At 38.3% G+C, this 21,740-nt stretch overlaps 1 protein-coding gene across 1 annotated transcript; it reads left to right on the top strand.

Moving 5' to 3' along the window:
- The first annotated feature begins 2,217 nt into the window (after window positions 1-2,217).
- LOC137715856 (magnesium-chelatase subunit ChlD, chloroplastic) lies at window positions 2,218-11,959 on the top strand. Its single transcript, XM_068455207.2, has 15 exons — window positions 2,218-2,683; window positions 4,607-4,785; window positions 5,878-5,962; window positions 6,038-6,354; window positions 6,453-6,576; window positions 7,362-7,454; window positions 8,810-8,905; window positions 9,384-9,521; window positions 9,644-9,868; window positions 9,988-10,143; window positions 10,423-10,530; window positions 11,011-11,145; window positions 11,226-11,387; window positions 11,531-11,651; window positions 11,739-11,959. Exons 1-15 carry the CDS (start codon window positions 2,381-2,383, stop codon window positions 11,822-11,824), a joined length of 2,328 nt encoding a protein of 775 aa, XP_068311308.2. The 5' UTR covers window positions 2,218-2,380; the 3' UTR covers window positions 11,825-11,959.
- Window positions 11,960-21,740: the final 9,781 nt, after the last annotated feature.

The raw sequence follows: 21,740 nt of genomic DNA, 5'->3' as shown, positions 1-21,740 counted from the left end.
TATCCATCCTTAGCCCAAAAGTGCTCCAAAAGTCTCCAAAATGCATCTTTTTGCTCCTTTAGCCCTTTGGACCTACAAACACACGAAAATAGCTTAAAGTACTAAAATAACTAAAGAAACATAACGTAAATGCACGAGAACAAGCTATTTAAGTCGCATGAATATGCTCCTATCAGTGACTAGGCTTCATGCCAATGACGGTGGTTCGACGGAGCCACTATGGTGGTGCAGTAGGGGTGGGCAAACGGGTCCTGGACCCGCGGGTTGGGACGAGTCTATGTGGTTCGGGGTGGGTCCAAAAATTAAAAATACAAAATGGGGCGAGGCAGGCCGGTTCCTAGTAAATAACGATGCAGGCTGGTTCTAAAACTTTGAGAAAACGGGTCCCCGGGCCGGACCATTCATTGGCTAAATCTCTACTGTATATCAATCTATCACCTTCCTTCTCTTATTCTCAACCTATATCTAAGATGCAATTCATTCAAACTCTCCCCTCACCCTCTTTCTCTATCTGGACTCTGAGTCTCCTCCCTTGATCTCTTCTCCTTGAATCTCCTTTCCTCTCTAGTCTCATACCTCAATCTCGAGCCCAGGCTTCCATCTCCGTACATCGACTCTCCACGCTTGCTCATCCCTCCCACCTGTAGTGATTGAGTTGACCTCGACTGCGTTGACATCACAGCAGCCAACCACTATCACCATTGTGGCATCCTTTCTTGACTCTCCATCATGGCATCCCTAGGTAATTTATGAATTAGGGTTTCTATTTTAGGAATTTAGGGTTTTTACTTAAGCTTTTCGATTGATTAGGGTTTCTGATTTTGTGGGTTTATGACTTTGTGGTTTTCTGATTTTGTAATGGCGAGGGTGGGATCTGTGGAAGACGACGTCTCTTGTTTGATTTGTGTGTTAGGGTCAACGACTCCAATCGAAGCTGATGGTGTGGTTGGGCTCAAGCACGAATACAGACTCAACGAGGTTGTCCTAGGCTCCTACTTCTCTTCTTCTCGGCATCTAATTTCAGTTTTATTCTGAATTCGAATTTGGGGATTTAGGAATTAGGGATTCAATTAATTTGATTGCAAAATTCAGAAAAAATGTTAGGGATTCAATTTTATTTTATTTTTTGATGAATTCGAAATTGTATTTGAAGATTTTTATTTATTTATTAATTTGTTCTATTTGGGGATTTAGGTTGGGGTTGGGGCGTGAGAAATGCTTGAAAAATGTTTGATCCCTTGCATAACCCAGATTACAAATTTTTCAGAAGATCAGAAGGGTTGCATTTATAGAGAGAAAAATGTTTAATCTGTGGTTTGTTGATCAGTGAGATGTGGGAAGCGGACTTTGCGATGGAAAACTGGGGGTCGCGGGTAGGTGGCAGTATGCCCAAAATCGGAAAAAAAAAAAAAGAAAAAAAAATTGGAAAAAAAAAGTAGTTGGACTCGTGGACCTGTCCCGAACCAACCCGTTTGAAACGGGCCAGGTTAGGTTCGGTTCCCAAGTTCAAAATACCCCTACCCGTCCCATTACATTGTAAAACTGGTAGGCCAGGTTTCTTCAAATTTGGGTTCGCCCCGACCCGTGCCCACCCCTAGGTGCAGCGGCTGTGCCACACTGTTTGCCAGTTTTTTTTTTTTTTTTTTTTCCAAACATAACTAGGGTTTAAAAACCCTAAATTGCTTCTAATTTATTTATATGCTTTGACTCACAAATTCCACGTAGCAATATCATGGCGTAATGCATGAAACATATATATATATATATCGAAAGGAAAATATAAACATAGGGGATTCATGCATCATGTGAAATGGTTTCATACTTCATGGTCGTTTCAAATATCTTCCTTTATTTTAAGCATACTTGATTGACAGAAAACAAATAAAAGCCTTTGAATTTTGTGGAAGAAAGCCCCTTTTTATGATCTGTCAGTTCCTTAGTTTCTGGTAAGAGCATGCTGATAACGTGTTGTAGGCTTATTTAACTGAGCTATTCTAAGGGAATAGAGAGAGGGAGGCGGGTGGTAGTGAGAGAGAGAAAAGAGATTTAATTGTGAGGTGTGTGTTGTATCACCTCATTGTGTCTTTGTTTATAGTGCTATGATAAGTTAAATCTTTACCATTTTAGGATTACAACTCTTAATAGGAATTAAACTACTGAAGAGAATATAAAAATATCCCTAAATATACTAAAATTTACACAATTATATTTCTATTCCAAATAGGATTGCATGGCTATATACTGCTCTCCAACAAACTCTTTATGTGTTGGGCTTCCGTCAACGAAACAGATTATTTAGAAGATAAGAGAGCAATATACAAACCTGTCCATCACATCCATTTCATACAAGTTCTGTCCTCTCCTCCCTAGTTTCAATTCAATGGCTTTCTCACCAACATCTTCGCCGTGTACATCTCTCTCACACCTCCATTCTTCTTCTTGTTCTTCTTCTTCGCTACTTACCCTCTTTAGATTACAGCACCCTCTTCTCCTCTCTCCTTCCTTTTCTTCTTCTCTCAGTGCAAAACGTTTCGAGAGCCGTCGCACTCGCATTCGCGTCACCGCTTCTGCGGCGGCTGCCACTATTGAGTCTGGAAACGGCGCCTTACTCACCCCAGAAAAGAGCTTCGACTCCATTTCCTATGGAAGACAGTTTTTTCCTTTAGCTGCGGTTGTTGGCCAGGTACACATAAAATTTAAAATCCCATCTTTCTTTCTCTTCGCAAATGCTGTTTGGAGCTTTTATTCTGCATTTTCTTGTCCAAATTTGAATTGGGTTTTTCTAGCTTTTTGAATTTCTTCAAGGAATTAATTCTGTCTTGGAAGTTTATTTGTGAATGCTGCTCTGGGTTGGTTTTCTTTCATTTGGGTATTATCATGTTGGGATGATTTTTTCATAAGTGAATGTGGTGTTCTGGGGTTCTGGAGTTTTTTTTTTTTTTTCTTTTTTCTTTTTTCCGTCAAACGATAGATTTTGTTAGTTTAGATGTTAGATTAGCCGTCGACAGGATTTGAACCCACGCAAAGGGTAACATTCCTCTCCACCACTGTGATAGAGGGCCACTTGCCTATGGGGTTCTGGAGTTTACCCACTTCTGTGGATTGGACGCTGTATAATATACTTGGTATACATTTCATCAGGAACAATTTTGTAACTAAATTTTCTGTAAATGGGATATTGTTTAGACCTGATTCTGTACTGTCTGGATTGAAGCCGTTGGATGATTCCAAAGATAAAAGAGATTTTATCTTGAAAAATATCGTTTGGGTTTGGGAAGATGGGGAAGGACTAAATGGAATAAGGGATTGAACTCATCACATTTGATTTGAGGAGTATGCAGCACGTAGTGATGATGGTTGGTTGGGTGAAGATAATTACCTTTGTTTTAAATTACTCAAATTAATTATAATTAGAGGTTAGGTGATGAGTAGATGGCATTAGGAAAAGATGGGAGGTTAAAAATATGCATACACGTGGAAGATAAGAAAGGCTTTGACTAAAGGTTATGTGTTGGTTGAGAAAGCAAGTGAAAGCCTACGGGATATAGGATACCCTATCTTGGTAAAATTTCAAGAAAGCTTTTCTTGGAATTATTTCAGGAGGTTAAAGGATATAGCATACAGAGTCTTCAGCTGCAATCGGGATGTACAATGTGAAAAGGACCTTCAACGCAACACTGCAATTGGGATGTACAATGTGAAAAGGACCTTCAACACAACACATAAATTTGCTCTGCGCAAATTTTCGCTCCAAGCGAAATCTTCTCATCTTTGAGAAAAACACTAACTTCCCTAACTTTGTCACTGTGTTGGCAACTGGCATCTTCACTTTGGATTAACAGCACTGGAGCCATACAGTCAAGCGAATGAGGAGCACCTTTAAACTGCTTTGAGTTTGTTGACTATTTATCCATGTCTCTGCCGATAAGGAGTCTTCTGTCTTCTTGAAAGAGGTCATTTCATTAGCTTTTTCGGCGAAGTGAGGTGTTCCCAGTTACTCAGTGTTCAGCACATTGAAAGCCGAATTTTATTTGAACTTCATAGTGACTAGCAGCCTTGTCTTCAGGATCTTTCCTCTGCCGTAATCGCTCGGATAACTGAAGTCAACAACACGTTCAACACCACCACCACATTTCATTCTACTCATCGACCGAGCCCGGTCGTCGAGTTGGCACAACCGCATTCAACTGAAGGACGTAGTTAGCTCATTAGTTATTCGGCCTGCGTGCCACGTAGGTTTAGTAGTTTCTAGGGTCAACAGATATTTATGGTTAAACCATTGCATATGAGGATTCGGCAAGTTGGCAAGGCAATGTGCCTGCCAGTTTGCACCCAAGTTCAACCCATTCCAGTAATTTAGAATACCGTCCTGTCTAAAGAGGCGATAGGCGTGCATTCAGAAATACTGTTCTGATTTTGAATGTTTGTCATTTTGCATTATTGATTCTTTTATTCTCTTCTGTTTCAAGTCAGGCTGAATTGAACTTTTTCCAAGTTTTAGTATTATATTAAATCCTTGTGTAACAATCAACTTCTGTCATTGGTTAATCAGTGAAATTTCCATCTATGCACATTTTATGAATACTTTTTATTTATTTATTTGTAGGATGCTATCAAAACTGCTTTGTTGCTTGGGGCTATAGACCGTGAAATTGGAGGAATTGCTATCTCTGGAAGGCGGGGAACAGCGAAGACAGTAATGGCACGCGGGTTGCATGCTATTTTACCACCCATTGAAGTAGTCGTTGGTTCAATGGCAAATGCTGATCCAGCCTGCCCCGAAGAGTAAGCATACTGAATGCTTACGGGTTATTTTGTGATCAACATAGATAGAGGGGATAAATATGGATGTAAACTCCTTGTTATGACATGATTTGCTTGGTTTTCTTGACTATAGCAAAAACGAATTTTGGCTAATGCAGTTTGCAAACTTTTTCACACATGACAAGTTATGGAACTTTTCTTTTGAATGTTTGACACAATTGAGGTGACTTGAGCCAGAAACACATCTATGGAACACATTTACAACTTACATCTCAATTTTTCCCACACCAGATCATTTTTCCTTATGTATTCCTCCGCCCGGCACCCCCCAACCCAAAATGCATTTCATAATGGACTTTCAGCATCATCTGCAGGTTCACTCTATGCTTAGGTACCTCTAACCTTAAATGGCTTTTTTTGGCTCACAAAATCAGACTTAATTGACAAGCAGAAAGTTCATTTTCAGAACCTGCCTTAGGACTTACCGACGATTTTAAGATCAGAATCTAAATATATTGGTGTTGTTAAAATATATTTATACACTCTTAACTTATTACAAGTGTCCCTGAGAACTTAGAAAATTTCTCAATCTTTTCTTAGTCTATCTTCTGAGAAATTTTTTAGGTTAGAACCACAGAGAACAAGACATGTTTTGTTGCTCAAATAGTAAATGATGTTTTCTGCCCAAGAAACTCTTTTTTGAAATTTAAATTGGATCAGCAATAGAAATTGTTAGTCCACAAGAATTTTTATGTGAATCTTCAAAATTAGAATGGAAATGTTTCAAGTAACTGTTTTTAATTCATGATGCTTATATCCCTCGGATCCATTTCTTGTCACAATGTCATTACAATGACCCATATATCGATTAAAAGTTAAAACAAATAAAGAACCTTTCTTTTCTGTAACCATTCTCTTTCAGTCAGTACCATGTGCAGTTTTGATAGGAATAGTGGGTAGTGGCTGTTGATTTGAAGCTTAAATATTTACTTCTCTTTTATGTCCTAGAAAGCCCCATACACGAAGTTTTGATCAGATGTTCTGTTTTCACTTGTCCAATTGATATTGTGTAAGTCTCTTTTAATGATAATGGTTTGGTTGTAATTCTTAAAGATGGGAAAATACTTTAGCTGACTGCATGGAGTTTGATTCTGCGGGTAATATCAAGACTCAGATTGTCCGGTCTCCTTTTGTACAGGTACTTTTTCATGGAAACATCCTTTCATATTCATATGATTTTCATTTATGTAAATACCCTATTTTCACATTGTAGATTCCACTTGGAGTCACGGAGGACAGACTTATTGGATCTGTTGATGTTGAGGAGTCTGTAAAAACAGGAACCACTGTTTTCCAGCCAGGCCTTCTTGCTGAAGCTCATCGAGGTGTATTATATGTTGATGAAATTAATCTTTTGGATGAGGGTATAAGTAATTTGCTTCTTAACGTATTAACTGAAGGAGTTAATATTGTGGAAAGAGAGGGAATCAGCTTTAGACACCCATGCAAGCCTCTCTTGATTGCTACTTATAATCCGGAAGAGGGTGCTGTTCGGGAACACTTACTAGATCGTATTGCAATTAATTTGAGGTACAGATCTTGTATTTACCTAGTGGAACAAAACAATTTATCTATTTTTTTTTTAATAAGCCTTCTCATTTTACTAATGATGCACACTTATTTTGCAGTGCAGATTTTGAAATGGGTTTTGATGATCGTGTTGCAGCCGTGGCGATTGCAACACAATTCCAGGAACACAGTTCTGAAGTCTTTAAAATGGTTGAAGAAGAAACAGAATATGTGAAAACTCAGGTAGTTAGTGGTTTTTTTGTTCGCTAGATTGTCATTCTCATGAGAGACATTGGGTGTAATGACATGACTATCATAGTATAGAAATCGCCGAGATTTAAAAATTATCCATTTACATTACACCTTACATGATTTGATAAAATTTATTAACTAGAAAAATGAAATGGAAGAAAGAATGGTCCTTAAACTGCATTGGTTTTTAGATCTTATTGACTTATTGTTTCCATGACTGGGGATAAAAGGGGATTTATTTCTCTATTGGTCCTTGCATCATTATGAGTCTTATTTATATGTCTGGACTGTAAGAGATATTACTAGTAGTATTTATTATGCAATACTTCAGATGGTAGTTGGTGACAGAAAATATATGCAAGAAACAAAAATAACAACAACAACAAAAAAGCCGTATCCCACTAAGTGGGGTCAGCTGTATAAATCCTAGAATGCCACCCTGATGTTCCATATCATCTGCAGCACTAAGTTTGCTTAAAGATAGAGATGTACTTTCTAAAAGGCTTCAGACAAGTCCTGTGTAGCTGTTTATCCCTAAGTATGTAAAAAAGGAGTCAAGAAACCATGCTGATGAAACTGGAATTCTAACTTTAGTCTTTAGATATGTTAAAGGACTATTGATATAGTCACATAGAAGCATGTGTACCCATAACTTGTAGGCAATAGATTTGTATCGTTGAATATCATGATATATTTGATGGTTTGTTCTCATTGAACTTTGTGATGTTGGAAGATGAAATTTATTTGATTCTTTCCATATTATTTATATGTTTCAGATCATTTTAGCAAGAGAGTATCTAAAGGATGTTACTATCAGCAGAGAACAATTAAAGTACCTGGTTTTGGAAGCTCTTCGAGGTGGTTGCCAGGTTTATTCTGTGAAACTTGTTATTTAGATCCGACATATTTTGCACGAGTTTTTCTCTCCTTTTGGTTAAACAATATTATGTGAAGCCATGATTATGCTTCCATTGCATTGCCACTTAAGCTGCCAACTGAGTTTAAGATTCATAGTGTACCAAGGCTCTCCCTCCCCCTCATTGCTACCCTTGAACCTAAACGACCTGGGGCTAGATTAACAATTAGCATAGGCTATGCGGTAGTGAAGTGTGACTCACAATCATTGGTTTTTATAAGGTAGAGTTTTTATATGAATTATTTTACCTATTGTTGCATAATCTCCCAACTTTTAGTTTGGCATTCATTCTGTAGGAGTTGAATGCAGCCCAAAACTTAAAGAGAACTATAATTTTTTTATGCATAATGCATGCGGGGATACCATACACATTAAATGGCAGTGTGGAAGGAGTAATGTGGGAAGCTTTATGGTTATATGCCCTAGTGAAGTTTTTTGGTTCACATGTTCTAAAATTGGGCTCAATTTTGCCAATTTGGATTCCCAAATTTGTTGGAATTTTTGGATCGCCAGACCCTCCTCACTCTAACGACACCAATACTGTCCCCAACTTTAGCACCTGCCCAATCCGTTAGGTGTGGGGTTTTACCACAAAAGGCCTCTCGATAGTAGTTAGAGTGGGGTAATTCTATTTAAACCCCTTGGTTTCTTTTCACCCCACCAATGTGGGACTTAAACGAAATTAACGTGCCTTTTTCACTCAAATGCTTTATGGAGTTCGGAATCAATCATCATGTCCTTGTTGATGCCAAATCGGTGCCCAGATTTGGAAATGGCGTTCAAGAAACTTATTAGGCTCAGGATTTGAGGGAGCAAGCTTGAAACTTGGCTGATTGGTTGCAGTGATAGATAATATCGCTGAAAAACATAAAGTAATAAAAAAAAAAAAAAAAGTGAGATCTGTAACAGTCGAGAGTAAAAATAAAAATCAATGTTGATTCTTACAACTTAGGAAACACAAGGGAAACAGAATTTGGCTCCCATGATATTTATTACCCAAGCCGCCATGGGTCATACCAAGTCAGATGAAAGACCTCTTTGAAACCCGGGGTAGGCCTTCATCCATCTTGCCATAACCAGACCTAGTATTGTCAATAGCCTAGGGGACCAATCCAATTTATTTTACCTGTTTTAATTCATCTCTTCATCTTATTGATGTGGACTTAAGGAGTAAAGAAAATTTCTAATATCTTAACTTGGCCAAACTCTTACTATTTGTTTCTTTTCTTATGCTTCTGATTTTAACATGTTATCTTTTTCCCGTAACTGGGCCAGAAATTAACTTCAAATTTCATTGTGAAATAACAGGGGCATAGAGCTGAGTTATATGCTGCTCGTGTTGCAAAATCATTAGCTGCGCTAGATGGACGAGAAAAAGTTAATGTTGACGACCTCAAAAAAGCTGTTAAGTATATTTCTCTTCTATCAAAACAGGAAAATAAAGTTGTTAATTATACTTCTGAAAGGCAGTGCACATCTTTTCGGCGTATGCCGCACATGCACTCGTGTTTTTGCATGTTGCAAAATATTGTTATTCAAAACAGATGTGCTATATCATATACCAACCAGGGGTAGCAGTAATCTTAAGTCATTTTCCTTTGATGGCCATACTTACCGTATGTACTACTGCTTATTATGTTATTGAGTTGAAGTTGCTATGATTTTGTGGAGAACAATAAGAATGGTGAAGAAAAGCAGCAGCTGTTCGTTGTAGATCAATTTGTTCATTATTTTTCTTGAATTAGCAGCCAACTTGAATAATGAAAGGGCTTTTCCACTTTACATCTTAATAGTTTTATATTCATCAGTACTTGCATCATTATATTTTGCAACTTGCGGGAATATACACTGAATTTTAGCTCTGAGGTATTACCCACTTCAGGTAGAGCTGGTCATTCTTCCTCGTTCAATCATCAGTGAGAACCCACCAGAACAGCAAAATCAACAGCCTCCACCTCCACCACCTCCTCCACAAAATGAACAGTCTGGGGAGGAACAAAATGCAGAGGAAGAAAAAGAGGTTTGTTGACAATAACATTGATTAAAAGTTAAGCTTCACACTGAAATTGGTGCAGACGGATTCCTTTGTTTACAGAGGGAAACACAAGTTTAACTATTCTGCAAACTTCCCAATGTAACCAGGATGAGAATGATGAAGAGAATGATGAAGAGAATGATGAAGAGAATGAACAAGAGCAAGACCAAATACCTGAAGAGTTTATCTTTGATGCAGAAGGGGGTTTGGTGGATGAGAAGCTACTCTTTTTTGCACAGCAAGCGCAGAGACGCAAGGGAAAGGCTGGGAGAGCAAAGAATGTAATATTTTCAGAAGATAGAGGTCGATATATTAAGCCAATGCTTCCAAAGGTTGACCACCCCATCTAGTAGACTTTCAGAAATTTTAGAAAATTTTGTTTGGTTTAAAAAATTTGCTTGATTGGTTTAAAAAATTTGCTTGACTTTTCTGACAAGCTTTGATTTTACAGGGCCCAATAAAGAGACTAGCTGTTGATGCAACTCTTAGAGCTGCTGCACCATATCAAAAGTTGCGTAGGGAAAGGAACACCCAAAGCAGTAGGAAAGTTTTTGTTGAAAGATCTGATATGAGAGCAAAGAGAATGGCACGAAAAGCAGGAGCACTGGTATTAACTCCCTAGTTTAGTTACATGATTCATTCTCACCGCCGTGGGTAGCTTATGATGCAAAAGTGCTCTCCCTATTTTTTTTATTATTGTTTTTGAACCTCAGTTTTGGCATAGGTTGCCATTCTCATAATCCATAGAATTTGATAATCAGCTTTTCCTAGGATTTGAGAAACTTTGACCAATACAGTGAATCTTTTTTATTGACATCTTAAATTATTCGAGTGTTCCTGCAAATACTTAATATAGATGAGCAGTTTTCAATGTGCTTCATGGCAGGTTATATTTGTTGTTGATGCAAGTGGAAGCATGGCATTGAATAGAATGCAGAATGCAAAAGGTGCAGCACTCAAGTTACTAGCAGAAAGTTATACGAGCAGAGATCAGGTGACATAAACTTTCATATTTGATTTAAAAGATGTCTACCACTAGTTTAGTCTCAAGAAGATTTCCTTTGTCATTTTTTTGGCGAGAAAACGAGAAAAACAAAGTAGAAGAAAAGCAGAGTTTGTACCAAGTAAACAGTGAAATTTGATTGTGTTGAATTAGAGCTTTTATTTATTGACTGGAATAGGAAAAGAAAATTTCAATTAATGACACGTTCATCAAAATAAATAATAGACAATAACAGTAGGATATAGGACCCAACCAAATTCTGGTGATTGCACTTCATAAAGGAAACAATGATTTCCATTTTTTCTTCATACATGTAATGAATCCATCCCCAAATTTCTGTAAGAATTTAATTTAGTTATTAATGTGTGCTTCTGATCAGCAAACCATGAAAGCAAATATAATAAGATATTCGTGAGCGTGTGTTGTCCTGGTGACTATCCTTGTAACAGGTTGACTGGTAGTGTCGTTTAGGTTTCTATCATTCCTTTCCGTGGAGATTCAGCAGAAGTTCTTCTGCCTCCTTCTAGATCAATTTCAATGGCACGAAACCGTCTTGAGAGACTTCCCTGCGGTGGAGGTTCTCCCCTTGCTCATGGTCTGACCACGGTATGTTACTAAACCCTCTTGAGTACTGGCTTCTCTACACCCTCGTAACTGACTGTAATCTGAAATTTAAACTGCTTTAGGCTGTTAGGGTTGGAATAAATGCAGAGAAGAGTGGTGATGTTGGACGCATAATGATTGTTGCAATAACGGATGGTAGAGCCAATATATCACTAAAAAGATCCACTGACCCTGAAGCCACTGCTGCTAGCGATGTTCCAAAACCTTCATCACAGGAGTTGAAGGTAAATCTTGACTGCATTCTTTGACATATTAATTGTAGCCTGGACCTCACAGCGCATGACCTTACTGAGATGTGCACATGTTTCCCCTCAGCTTTTCTATTGCATTAACTTGTGGTAATTTTTATTGGTGCGTCTTAATGAAGGACGAGATTCTTGAGGTTGCTGGTAAAATCTACAAAGCAGGGATGTCTCTCCTCGTCATTGACACTGAAAATAAGTTTGTTTCAACTGGTTTTGCTAAGGAGATTGCCAGAGTAGCTCAAGGTTCTTTGTCCAACATATATCAAATATCACCTACTCTTCATCATCTGTGAAGAGTATCATAATCTCATCATAACATTTGCTGTGCAGGAAAATATTACTACTTGCCGAATGCCTCAGATGCTGTGATCTCCGCTGCAACGAAGGACGCGTTATCGGCCCTGAAAAGCACGTGAAGCATTAGAAATTGTTGTTCATATTGTTCTATTCGGGATAATTTGACTATAAGAGCAACTAATTCTTACCAAAATATGATTCTTAATTGAGGCAGAGCAGCTTAGTTTCCAATCAAAGTATATTTCTCGAGTTTAGTGTCATTTGTTCTTTTGATGTGCAGCAAAGGATAAAAAAAAAACCACTAGGGAAACGAATTGAATTTGTTCTTTGATACAGTATATTGCCACTGTAGCATTCCATGTCAGTCGTTCAATGCCATATAGAAAAAAAGTTTATCTATGCCGTTGTATGATTGGCACGGAATGTAACGGTAGTAGTGTATCAATATAATGAAAATCTTTATCTTACCTTAGACAAAGTATAACACACATTTCCACATCCATCTTTACATAAAAATATATTCAAATCAAAACTCTAAACACGTCATCAACCTTTGCACTTATAGTCTCACATTAGAGATAAAATAAAATACATATAAATTATATTTAAGAGATTCACCACTAAATTACTAATAATTCACGCAATTAATCATTGTAGCGTTAAAGGGTGTGAAAAATGTAAAATCATAAAAATCTTTTTTGGATCATAATAACCGCCCGCCCAAGAATTTAAAAAATCAATCGTGGATCGGTTCAGGTAGTCTGGTTCTATTTCCAAACTAGATTCAGGGGAGAAAACCGCGCTGAAAGGGTTCCCCGAGTCGGTATGCCGATTTGGTCGCTTTTCGGGCTTGATGGCCACCCGGACCACATCCGGTGCCAAACCTTGTAGACGAACTCAGTTTTCAATCCCTCTAAATCTTTGCTATATTTGTACCGCCGCGATCCTAAGAAGTACTAGAGTTTATAACTTTTTATCACACGATTCTTAAAATTAACTCATTTCATCAAGATGGTTCCTGAAATAAAAAGTTGATCAATTAAGTTTTTAAAAACTGGTTTTGCAAATCAATATGGCAACTCCGTTACAATTCTGTTAAAAATTATGTTATGTAATTGTGTTCACGTAACTGGATTCATATAATTAAATATTTCCATGTAAATTAAAAATATTTAAATAATAAAAAATTGATTTTATTTTTCATAATTAAAAACCTAGAAAAGAAAATTATATTAAAAATTGATTTTATTTTTTATAATTAAACACCTTCAAATCCTTCAAACCCGAAATTCAAAATTTCAAAATCGACACCATGAGCTCCACCACTGCAACCACCACCATAGCTGCCTGGGCCAACCCCCTCATAACCAAGATCGGCTTCCAATTCACAGTTGACCAAGTCGCCGGTTCTTCAAGACCATTCAGCTGGCGGTGCGAAACGACGAGGAGTATACGAAGCTTTTGGGGATTGTGATTATCGGCAACGACAACGTTGTGCCCAACATTCATCAGTCTTCTTCCAAAGAAGGTGATGGGCCTTACCATAACTCAGTGTCACTAAAGGGTGTAGTCAATTTGGATTTCAGAGGATTTTAATAGATTTTTTTTATATGACAGATTTCAAATGATTTTAATAAACTTCACAATTATACTTGGCAGATTTATATAGATTTCCATATAGATTTCTGTAGATTTGTATGGACTGTCTTCTATGGATTTCTTAGGATTTTCAAAAAGAAAATAATTTTTTATGTCAAAAAAAATTAAATTAAAAAAGAGTGATTCCATCCCTTCAATTAACAAAAATTCAAGAAATTTCTTTCTTCCTCTGCCCATTTCCCTCTCCTTGTGTGCCTTTCAATGACTTCCAAAGAGAGTGCCTTCCAATGGTTGAAACACTAAAAGCTGATAGTATCGAAGAAAATTTGATACATAAAGCCCTAGCTTTGGCATGAAAAGGTGAACCTATTTTTTAAGTTACTTTCTATGAAATTTTAAGTGAGTATTGAATTTTTTTAGAAATGTTGGGCAAGTTGGAAAAATGGAGGTTTTGGTTTATGTGAAGTGGGTTTTGGAATTAGATTGGCTCGGTCAATTTTGATGATTTGGTGAATGGATCCAAAGGGTTGCCACGAAATTCTTGCTCTACATCTTCTTCTCTGCAATGACCTTGGCCTACACCATATTGCAATCCATTACCTTGGATTTTGTTTGTTTATAGTTTGAACAGTGAGATTGAAGGCGATCGTATGAAAAGGAGGGTTGGATTCTTGATGCTCTTTGGTATATATATCATCCACCTTCAAATCCATCTAAATCCTTCACTAATTAAAATCCTAATAAATCTTTGACATTTTCACTATACTTGAATTTAGACGTATTATTTAAAATTGTAATTGACTGCTCCTGAATTTTGATGTATTCTTCAAAATCATTTTAAATCCTAATTTGACTACACTATGATTTCAAAGTCCTTTAAAATCTTTTTTTAAAATCTAATTAACTACACCCAAATTTTGAATTCTATTAAAATCCTATAAAATATTAATTTGACTACACCCTCCTAAGCTAATTACTTCCCAGTGTAATTGCATTAGTTGTAGGTGGTGACTTAGCACCAAGTCTTTTGTCTTGTTGTGGCTGATGGATATATACGTCCCTTTTGTAGTCTGTGAAAGAGTATGAAATGAATTAACCCTTTTAGCTTTCTTTGCATTTCTCTTTACTCTGATCTTTCTTCCCTTGTGTGGTTGAAAACCTAACATTTGGTATCCATAGCCTGGCTTGCTTCCATGGGCAAAAGCAAGGCATCGGTGATGGTGGCTGATGTCACAGAGGCGGACGAAGGCGGACGAACTCTAGGAATTTCAGCAACAAGAAGTTTTCAATTAGCTCCATGACTTCAATGAAACAGTGACCATGATGAACCTCCGCCAAGATGACCTGCAACACCATATCCCTGATCTGCAACAAGTTCTCCCGGATCTGTCATTTAGTCGAGTTCGGCAGGAACAATTTCAACAAATAGTGATCCAAGAGCTTCGTTCGCTTAAAACCTAGCCCCCAAACCAGACACTTTCACAGATCCCTATCGGTTTTATACTAGTTTTCCTTGGGTCTACCCCTTTTCCCAACATCCATACCACCCTTCCCCAACCCATATGGGGGACTTTCCCTTCCCACCCAATCCCTACCACCCACCCATCCATATCCTATTTGGCGGTTGGACCTTCGTCCATCTCCTACGCCACACCACCCTTTCACTCATTTTCCCATTCATTAGCCATCCCTCCCACCACCAGATACCTCCCTCATTTTACCGGCGGTTCCACTTTACATCCGCTGGACCACGATCCCCTTTCCTCCCACCCTTATCCTCTCCCTTCCCCCTAACTTCAATAGGCCTAAGCATTTGAAAATTGAGTTCCCTCGCTTCTTTAGGGATGATCCATATGGTTGGATTGCAATGGTTAATGAATTTCTCGATTATCATGAGATTGAGGATCGTCGCTGTGTCATAGTCGCTGGTCTACATCTCAGCAGGGATGCTACCCACTAGCTTTGGTGGTTCAAAATGTGTTTTCCCCTCTCTTCATGGGCGACCTTCACAACCTAATTGCTGTAACGTTTTGAGCTTGCAGATTCTTTGAACTTTCATATGGCCATTTCTCACATATCCCAAACTAGATCAGTTAAATAGTATGTGGGTCATTTTATTTGGTTTTCGTGTCGAACTCCATATTGGTCAGATGCTTAGCTTTTGGGAGCATTTTTAGGGGGCCTTAAAGATGAACTGCAAGACGATGTGGTGGCATAAGGACATACGTCTCTTGCCCGTGCGATTGAGCTTGCTCGAATTTGAGAGACCAAACAAGGGCATCGTTCCTTTTTTCACCCTGGGTTTTCACGTTCCTCTGCCACCACTTCCAAACCTATTCCGTTACCTCCTTCCATCCATTCAACGCAACTTTCCATGTCTCACTCCCCTCAGCTAGCATCTACCCTACCCCCCACTAAGCATGTGCTCCGCCTTACTCAGACGGAAATGTGAGCACGTCGAGAACATGGTCTTTGCTTTAATTGTGATGATCAATATAAGCCTGGTCACCAATGTCGCTAATCCCATGTTCTCCTACTTCTTGTTGAGGATGAAGTTTAGGATCTGTTGCCGGAGTTTGATGACCCTACTTTCCCTTGCTTCGATTTTGGTGGAACAACCTAAGCACCCTATTGCTCTCCATGCTATTTCGGCCTGTAAGCGTTCTCACGGTAGAGTTATGTGATTGAAGGGGCTTATACTCGATACCCCGTTTCACGTTTTTATTGATTCTGAAGCTGATCAAAGTTTCCTCAACCCTCAGGTGGCTGCCTGCTTGGGTTTGACCATTGATTCATTGATTAGTGAGGCTGTCATGGTAGCAACCGGTCACTATTTTTGTACAACAGGTTTGGCTCTCGATGTCTCAGTGTGGATACATGGTTATGCATTCAGGAGGAATTTTCACCTCTTCACGGTTGCGGGTTGTGACATGGTACTTGGCGTTGACTAGTTTAGAGACCTTGGGTTTTGTTGGATGGAACTTTCTTCTTAAGATCATGGAATTCTCGATTGACAGGACAAATTATAGGTTGGTGGGAATTTCCATTGCCATTTCAATTTCGTTCATACCATCAAAGTCTAGGAACTCTTCTCTTAGTGATCCAGTCAGTGTTATTCATTAGATATCTAGTCTCACTACATCACCTCTTAGAGCATTTTCTATGTCGGACATCCTGTAGGTCATGCTTCTCCAGTATGAAGACTTTTTTTCCCCACCTACCACATTACCACCCCACCTAGAAATTGATCATCGTATCCCTTTGCTTCTAGGATGGGTCATGTCAATGTGAGGCCTTACCGTTATAGCCATGCTCAGAAATCGGAACTCGAAAGGCAAGTTGCAAAAATGTTATCAGCGGGCATCATCCAACCTAACTTTAGTCATTTCTCGTTGCCGCACTATTGGTTCCAAAAGATGCAGATTCTTGGCGATTATGTGTGGGCTATAGGGTCTTGAATTCTGTCACCATTAAATACTGCTTTCCAGTTCCCATTATTGATGAATTACTAGTGGAATTAAAAGGTGCAGTCATATTTTAAAAATTGGACTTGGGTTCGAGATATCATCAATATGAATGCACGAGGCCGACATTCCCAAAACTACTTTTTGGACACAAGAAGGGCATTACGAGTTCATTATCATACCCTTCGGACTTTATGAATGCGCCAACTACCTTTCAGGCCTTGATGAATTCTATATTAAAGCCGTTGTTGCATAAATCTGTCGTCGTTTTTTTTATGATATCTTGGTTTTTAGTGCTTTAGAGGAACAACATGTGGCTTATTTAACTATTGTGTTTGAGATTTTACGCCACCATCATTTGAAATTGAAGCCTTCAAAGTGCCTTTTTGGCCAACATTTGATGCGAAACGAATGTGACACACAAATTAAACCCTATTTGTGACAATTGTAGTAATGATGTAAGTAGGGATCGTTCTAACCGGGGATTAACTAGGGGTGCTAAACACTTGACTCAAATAAATAAAACTAACTTTTAAAACACTTAACTCACTTAACAAAAACTCAAAACAAGTCCACAAGACTCCAAATACTTAAAAACAAAAAATAAGATAGATTGTAATGACTAAGACTAAACAAAATATGGGGGGGATTGAGGTTTTGACGAAATTAAACTAAAATGCACAGATTGCAATTAAGGGCAGAATGTAAATATGAACGTGATGAAAATATGGATGAATGCTAGCTAGAAGGTTCTTCTCCACACATGTTACACTTGCATACAAGATGATTTTCGGTTGGTCTTTCGATGAACTATGAAACTCAACACCCCAGGTTAATTAGGTCCGCTTAAATTAACCGTCAAGTTCTCCTTAAGTTAATGAATTGGATGGGTTTGCGCAACGCAATTCACAACATTCTCCAAAAGTCCTTTACGTGAAAAGCACAATAAAGATACAATCAAAGATCATTAAGCATCATGAAAACTATAAGTGTTGACGAGGCCTTCGTTACTATGATGAGCATGAAACTAGTGCCAAGAATTCATTTAACGCGATTGTTTATAAGCAACCTCCACTACTTGTGAATATAAGTTCATAACTATTAGGTGAAACTCACTTATATTCTAGCGTCATATTCATGCATGAAAATTAAGCGTGCACTCTCAATAAACATACATAAATACGTTATCAATCAAACAGTTAAACAAATTGAATCCACAACTTATGAAATTCCAACCAAAGGTAATCAATTCATATTGCAAGCATAAACATGGTTTCGAATCACCCCCTAGCTAATGGGGGGGTTTAGTTCCTCATACGTACAAGACAAAGATAAGTAAATTTAACCATTGAAATCGAGGAAAGGAAACACCTAAAAATTCCAACAACTCAAACTTGAATTGTATGAACGTTTAGGCCTCTTCTTCTCCTCTTTGTTGTGGCACAAGGTCTAAGGAAAGGTTTAGGGCTTTAGGTGTATGGAGGAATGGATGTGTGATGGTAGAGTAGTGTAATGGTGAAGGAAGGTTTGTATATATGCTGGAATGTGGAATGAAGGCACGGCAAGGATGGGATTGTTGCTGGAATTGGTGCTGGAATGGATGATTTTGCACGGCTCAAGGGTTCTCTTGGTGTCTATTTGTGTATGAATGCATGGGTTTTTATAGGGGGAATGGGAGAATATGTGGCTGATTGTTTAAGAGTGCATGTGGCTCTTATGATTGAGAGTGCATGTGGCTGAAATAATGATGGAAAAACAGCTAGGAAAAGAATGATTAAAGAGGGAATGCATGTGGAAGTGTGGCTGCAATGAAGGAGAAAAGCTGGAAATGTTGAATGGGAGTGCACGGCAAAGGGAAGTGTGATGGGTTATGCACGGCATGGTTGGGATTGTGGTGCAATGATGAAGGAATAATGTCATGGTGGCTGAAATGTGGTGCAATGATGAAAGAATAATGTCATGGTGGCTGAAATGTGGTGCAATGATGGAGGAATAAGTGCATGTGGCTGAATTGGTGGTGAATGTGCACGGCAAAGAAATCTGAATATGGCTTGGGTGATTAATCCATGGGAGAGACAGCTAGGGGGGAGGAATATATGCATGATGGTGCATGAATTATATAATGAAAAGTGAATGATTAATGCTCTAGTGTTAGGACAAAGGTGCGGCTGAAATGGTGGAAGGTGTGTGGCTACTTCAAGTAGGAATCCTTGTGACATCAACTCTTCAATTTCGTCCATTCCTTTTGCTCCAAGTATAAGCTATCCATCCTTAGCCCAAAAGTGCTCCAAAAGGCTCCAAAATGCACTTTTTTGCTTCCTTAGCCATATGAACCTAGAAACATACGAAAATGGCATAAAGGACTAAAATAACTAAACAAACACAACGTAAATGCATGAGAACAAGCCAATTAAGTCGCATAAATATGCTCCTATCAAATTCCCCCACACTTAGCTTTTGCTAGTCCTCGAGCAAAACAGAAAAACAAAACAAAACCTAAACCTTCCAACAATGGTCTCAGGGGTTCTTAATGCACATGACATGTTCAAGAACATTACTCACATAGATTTTAATCATCCTTACACTTAAGTACATACTTAATCATAGTCACCACATATTAGTTCACAATTAAGCATTTAAAACCATGTTTTGAATGTAGTAACATGCCTTAGAGAATTTGCTCAATTCCTTACAAGATATGCACTCAATCTTCACTCAGATTTTCTAACTACACACCCTAATCTAGTTACATGTGAGAAGATTGATGTAAAAATGAAAACGAACACTCACATATATGTATCAAAAAGAAAGCAATTTCTGGAGTTAATAAGCATGTTTAGGTATGATCTCATGAATGGAATGCTACTACTTAGATGCGAGAACCAATGACACCATATGCTCATACCAAGTTCAAACTCCACAAATTGAAACACATAACACTCAAGATTGAAGTCACGGGTTGTACTGGGGCTTGGGGTGTTTGGATAACAAAGAAAGATAGGGATAAACAAAAGTTCTTTAAGCAATAGTGAGCAAAGTAATGAATTAGACATTTAGAATTCCCTTTAGAACGCAAAAATCAACTTTGAACACCCAAGGGGAAGTCACACAAAACTTAGGGTCATATTCAACTTTTTGGACCCTTTCTTTAACAACCAACACTTGTGAGTTCATTCTCACTTATTTTTCTTTTCTTTTCTTTTCTTTTCTAGCCGTGCCTATGGCACAACAACTCTCATCAATAATCCTTCCCCCACACTTATTTTCTGCAACACATTAATCAAAAGGAATTCATTCATACTTACTATGCTTCAAGAACAAGGGTAAGGATGGTCCTATTCTAGGCTAGGTGAGAATAATGTGGGTTAACAAAGAACATGGGCTAACACGGCTCAATGGGGTTAATCTTAAACACAAAATGAGTTAAGGGCACATGGCTTTTTGGCTTTGATGGTGGTCACTACACAACTTCATCTTGAATATGTGTTATGCAAATCAATAACATGCTTTGAATGAAATGGGCATGAGTTCTAGCATTTGGAACTAAGTGATGAAACGCCTTCTAACCAAGCAAAGAATAATGAGACCAAGCAACGACTTTAGAAAACAATAATGCACAGATTTTAACTCTCCAAATAACGTTTAGGCTCAAGTCTCACAAGGATGTAGCGTTTGTTTGAGTTCCTTCCTTCAAGCATGTTACAAAAACGAATTTTTCTTTTATGATTGCATGTGAAGTCATACATTATAACCATAACCAAGCATATACCAAGAGTAAATCAAACTTTTCTCCATGTTTATAACTCTTTTTAACAGTCATGCAATTACAAACCAAATCCTCATCATTGTGTTGGAAGGTACCCTAAGACACAAAAACACAAAAACGACTCAAAACACTCTTTTTAGGCTTTTCAAAACATGTTTTTCAAATTTTTATGTGATTTTCGGAGTTATAAAACAAAAAATACTAAAACACTCTAAAACAGCTTAAAAACACCTTAAAACAGCAAGGAACAACGCTTGAAGTTATGGGTGATAAAATCCCACGAATTTTCATCAAATATACTTAGTTACCTCCCCCACACTTAAATCAAACATTCTCCTCAATGTTTTAAGCATAGATTCACACAAAACATAAGTAAACACATAAACAGCAACTAAACATACTAAACATGGCAGAATTTAACTAACAAAGAGAAGAGTTTAGGGACGCAAATCTGGTTGTGGAGTGTAAATTCCATCTTCTCCTTGGTGATTGCATTGAGGCTTGATCTTGGTGATTCCACAGGCTTGATCTTGAACTGGGCTGGAGGATTCTTTTGGTCTCCCCCGAAGGTCCATGAGCGGTTTCAGGATTCAAACACATGGCAGGCAAGTACGAGGTGGAGGTGCTGACCTGTTTCTTTGTTCAATCTTTCCAATTCGTATTGAAGAGGGTTAGAGGATAACTCAGCATATGCAGTTGCTGCGTTTGCTGACGATCCACAAGATTGATGTTTCATTGTCACTCGTCTTAGCTGTTCTCCAAGCAGATATGGTCCCTTCTCTGGCAGTGTATCAACCGTTGAAGATGACTACTCGAGAGCAATACTAGGTAAGCAACCAGGAATAGATTCCAGGTAGTCGGTTCCAGATCGGAAGACTGACTCCAAGTGCCGCTGATTGCTCTCTTTCTCTTTGCCATGCGAGTAAGAACAAGGACAAAGGAAAGGACAGGGAAAGAGCATGATATGAGATACCTTTGCTTTCGCCTTTGATGATATGAGATACTTTTTCTTTTGAAGAAGCAGCGAATGAATCAGCACATATATTTGTTGCGCTTGTCTCCACATGCTTCGATCTACCGTTTCCTCCTGCCTCATCTGTACTCCAGGCATCTGGTATCTTCTTTGGGGGTACATCAATGGTTGAATAGGTGTTCTCAAGGGAAGAAGAAAACTGAGCATGTTGAGAGGTTTGGTTGCAGCTACAT

The sequence above is a fragment of the Pyrus communis genome, chromosome 3, assembly GCF_041283825.1.
Source record: "Pyrus communis isolate YQ-2024b chromosome 3, ASM4128382v1, whole genome shotgun sequence".
NCBI lineage: Eukaryota > Viridiplantae > Streptophyta > Magnoliopsida > Rosales > Rosaceae > Pyrus > Pyrus communis.
Note: the sequence above shows the minus strand (reverse complement) of the source record. Positions and strands in the feature narration are given on the sequence as shown.

Coding starts and splice junctions, on each gene's coding strand:
- LOC137715856 (XM_068455207.2), top strand. CDS start 2,381: ATGGCTTTCTCACCAACATCTTCGCCGTGTACATCTCTCTCACACCTC. Junction 4,786..5,877: donor GATCCAGCCTGCCCCGAAGA/GTAAGCATACTG, acceptor TAATTCTTAAAG/ATGGGAAAATACTTTAGCTG. Junction 11,652..11,738: donor GATTGCCAGAGTAGCTCAAG/GTTCTTTGTCCA, acceptor TTTGCTGTGCAG/GAAAATATTACTACTTGCCG.